General features: G+C 43.2%; 3 protein-coding genes across 3 annotated transcripts; all 3 read left to right on the top strand.

Moving 5' to 3' along the window:
- Positions 1–542: 542 nt before the first annotated feature.
- On the top strand, positions 543–1,415 carry SARC_13301 (hypothetical protein; the record flags this gene model as incomplete). The annotated part of the gene is made up of 1 exon (XM_014292572.1): positions 543–1,415. A coding segment is annotated over one exon (873 nt), but the record flags the coding sequence as incomplete, so codon positions are not given.
- A 131-nt stretch (positions 1,416–1,546) lies between these two features.
- On the top strand, positions 1,547–1,807 carry SARC_13300 (hypothetical protein; the record flags this gene model as incomplete). The annotated part of the gene is made up of 1 exon (XM_014292571.1): positions 1,547–1,807. One exon carries the CDS (start codon positions 1,547–1,549, stop codon positions 1,805–1,807), a length of 261 nt encoding a protein of 86 aa, XP_014148046.1.
- A 622-nt stretch (positions 1,808–2,429) lies between these two features.
- Positions 2,430–2,934, top strand: SARC_13299 (hypothetical protein; the record flags this gene model as incomplete). Its single annotated transcript, XM_014292570.1, has 1 exon — positions 2,430–2,934. A coding segment is annotated over exon 1 (347 nt), but the record flags the coding sequence as incomplete, so codon positions are not given.
- Between the last annotated feature and the right edge of the window lie 243 nt (positions 2,935–3,177).

Raw genomic sequence — 3,177 nt, 5'->3', positions numbered from 1 at the left:
TGCGCTTCACTATTGGCTTGTGCTAGCACTGTCGCCGCTTCCACAGATGTATACGACAGATCGTGGTTCTAGTCTCTCAGCACTGAACGTAAAGCAAACTACGAGGGGGTTGCTCAAGATATCGACAATTTCTTAGGGGGAAATCCGGATTCAAGAACAAATGATCATTATTCAGGCTTCGAACCCCTTTTGCTTCGTACTGCATTCCATTCCTCCAGTAATTTCCGCAAAGATGGCACAGGAGGATCAAATGGAGGAACCATCCGTCATGGTAAAGAACTCCGGGGAGGAGGTAATGATTGCATCTTGGACGGAGTGAATGAAGATGTGTCATTTGCAGACGTAACAGCTATCGCAGGTGCTATTGCACTGGAGCATATGGACTTCCCCGCAATGCAGCACATTAAAATCAGAGGAGGAAGGCACGATTATTCTGAAAAGGCGGCCCACATTAAAAAAAGTGCCAGCCTAGGGCGTTAACCCTATCAAGATTTTCATGGAAGAATACGGTATGCCCGAGAAAGCACTGGTTGCCTTAATAGGAGGATCTCATAATTTCGGAGCTGCTCACCCAGATTGCAGTGGATATCGTGGCCGGAGCGGATGGCAAGCCAGATTCCTTCACTGATATTTTCCGAGACGATTGGGAGTGGTATATAATCAGCAACTTCGACGACCAAACATATACGCCAGAGAGAGTTGAGAAGCCTGGCTTCAATGGCAGTATCATTGGCATGTCCTCCGAGCCGAGTGCTGAGAAAAGTGGCGCAGGATTCACCGGGTGGAAAGTGCAGGCTATGCGCGGATGTGAGGTGATTGAGGGCAGCCACAAGGACACCGCCAATCCATGCAGGGACGACAAGGAAGGTTTTATTCGCATTCCTTCGGACTTCTACTTGATCGAAGATGATTCGCTCAGGGGACCCGCGGAAGACTTTGCTGACGATCACGAGTTGTTTACAGAGGAGTTCGCCAAGACCTTTAATCATGTGTTGCATTTGGGTATCGATCGATGTGGTGGCGACGATGGTGACAACAAGCGCGATGGGGAAGAAGTCTGCATGATTTCGAACGAAAACACTGATCAAGGAGTGTGTGTCATATCTGACGGAGTGCCGGACAACTCATCTGATCGAGTGTCGGACGACTCATCTGATCGAGTGTCGGACGACTCATCTGGTCGAGTGTCGGACGACTTATTTGACGAAGTGTCTGACAGCTGTGAAGATATCAAAACAATTGCTAAATTGGTCTATACGTTTAGTCAAGAGGAAATCGGAACAGGTTGTTCTAATATACAAAATGTTCTGGTACATGCTGGCGGCGGTGCTGTAGATTTACCGCGCGACTGTCGTGACGGGTATAGAAGAACTCTACTGGAAAAAAGTGGAAGCGTGCGATACAAAAGAACCTGAAATTGCTCAGGGCGAATGCACGGAACAAGAAGAGCGTGCCGAGCGTTATTGGAAGGTTTACGCGTCCCGCTACGACTGGAAGTGTCGAAACCTCAAAAAGATGACGAGAAAAGCGAATAGTGAAAGGCCTCATGATGATTGCGATGATGCATCACCTGGAGAAACACTACACTGAGTTCTCCGAACAGTGTAGAAGTGACTGTGACAGCCAATTGGAACGTGCCAACCGATACTTGAAGACATATGGAGAACGGTACAATTGGAGATGCAACAGAATCTCCACGATTGAGAGCAAAACTCTCGACAGGAAGCCCGACAATGAGTGCGATAACGTTTATGCCACCCATGTAGAATATCTACTTGAGGAGTCGGTACAAGAATGTGGACACTAAGAAAGCACAATGATAACATACATATCATGTATCCTGGCAAACACAGCCGGAGTGTGTATACCTGTGGTAAAACTAACATGGTTGTTCAATACAACGCAATATAATTGATCTTCCATGCATGAAGTACAACCGACAACTAACAACTAAAAAATAAATACTGATCACATCTAGTTTGTGTCTAATCGCTTTATTTGTTCTTATGTCATGCTAGAAAAGATGCAATCGTACTCCTATATAGATATTTCTATGTGAATATAAAATAAGTTATGTCATGCCAGAAAAGATGCAATCGTACTCCTATATAGATATTTCTATGTGAATATAAAATAAGAAGGTATCCATCATTTCTACGTACAAAGTAATTCTCAGTATTTCGATTAGAGAAGAAGCTACAATATAGGGGATCGAACTATTAATGTCCGAAGGACGCTGATTCATGTCTTTTCATACATAAGATGGTCGTTTTTACTGTAAGCGTTACTGTTTTTAAAATAGTTTTTTATAAATATATATGCAATTATGCACCATACTTCTAAAAATATGCCACAAATTATTTGTTAGGTTGCAGAGTTTTTACTATGAATGATTGGTCACTTTAACAGGTTAGGCGGAGAACAACACAACATGGGGTATGGACTATCCATCTTCTATTATTCGTACATGTAAATATACCAGGATCCTCTTTAGCATATGCACAGCGATACACATCAGCGCTACATGAGGCCATTATAGGATGGTGTACAAAACATTATAGAACACATTTTGATTAATTCATTCAAAATGGTTGTTAGAGGCTTTGTTTATATATCATTCTTTATAGCGCAGTGTATAGCACAACAATCACAACCATTCACCGGCCGTGGAGATAGCCCTCCAGTCAATGGTAGTGTAGAAATATGGACGAGTGTCTTCTTGCACCGGCTACTTGCTGTAGATCAAACTAACTACCTACACACTCATGTACTGTATATAATATTCAATTGGTATGACCCGCGTGTGCTGGAACAAGTGCAAAATGCCACAGCTGAACGCCCCGGTGACCTCTGTGGTTTCAAGTGTCAAACGGGCAGTACGCTGTGCTGTGATACAATCTGGCTGCCGGGGATCGATTTACAAAACGTATACGAGTAAGTGTGGTATTAGATCTCCGTTGATATGGGATTTCAAACTTTGGGAGGTGTGAGCTTTCAGTGCAATTTTTATTTGTTCAATCTTAGAAAGACATAGTCACAACGGATCAATAAAATTTCACACCCACCCACTTGACGAACACATACATGTGTATACACATAAACACGAATATATATATATATACAAACAAACACACACACACACACACACACACACACACACACACTACACACACACAC

Source organism: Sphaeroforma arctica, assembly GCF_001186125.1.
Source record: "Sphaeroforma arctica JP610 unplaced genomic scaffold supercont1.3118, whole genome shotgun sequence".
Taxonomy (NCBI): Eukaryota; class Ichthyosporea; order Ichthyophonida; genus Sphaeroforma; species Sphaeroforma arctica.
Note: the sequence above shows the minus strand (reverse complement) of the source record. Positions and strands in the feature narration are given on the sequence as shown.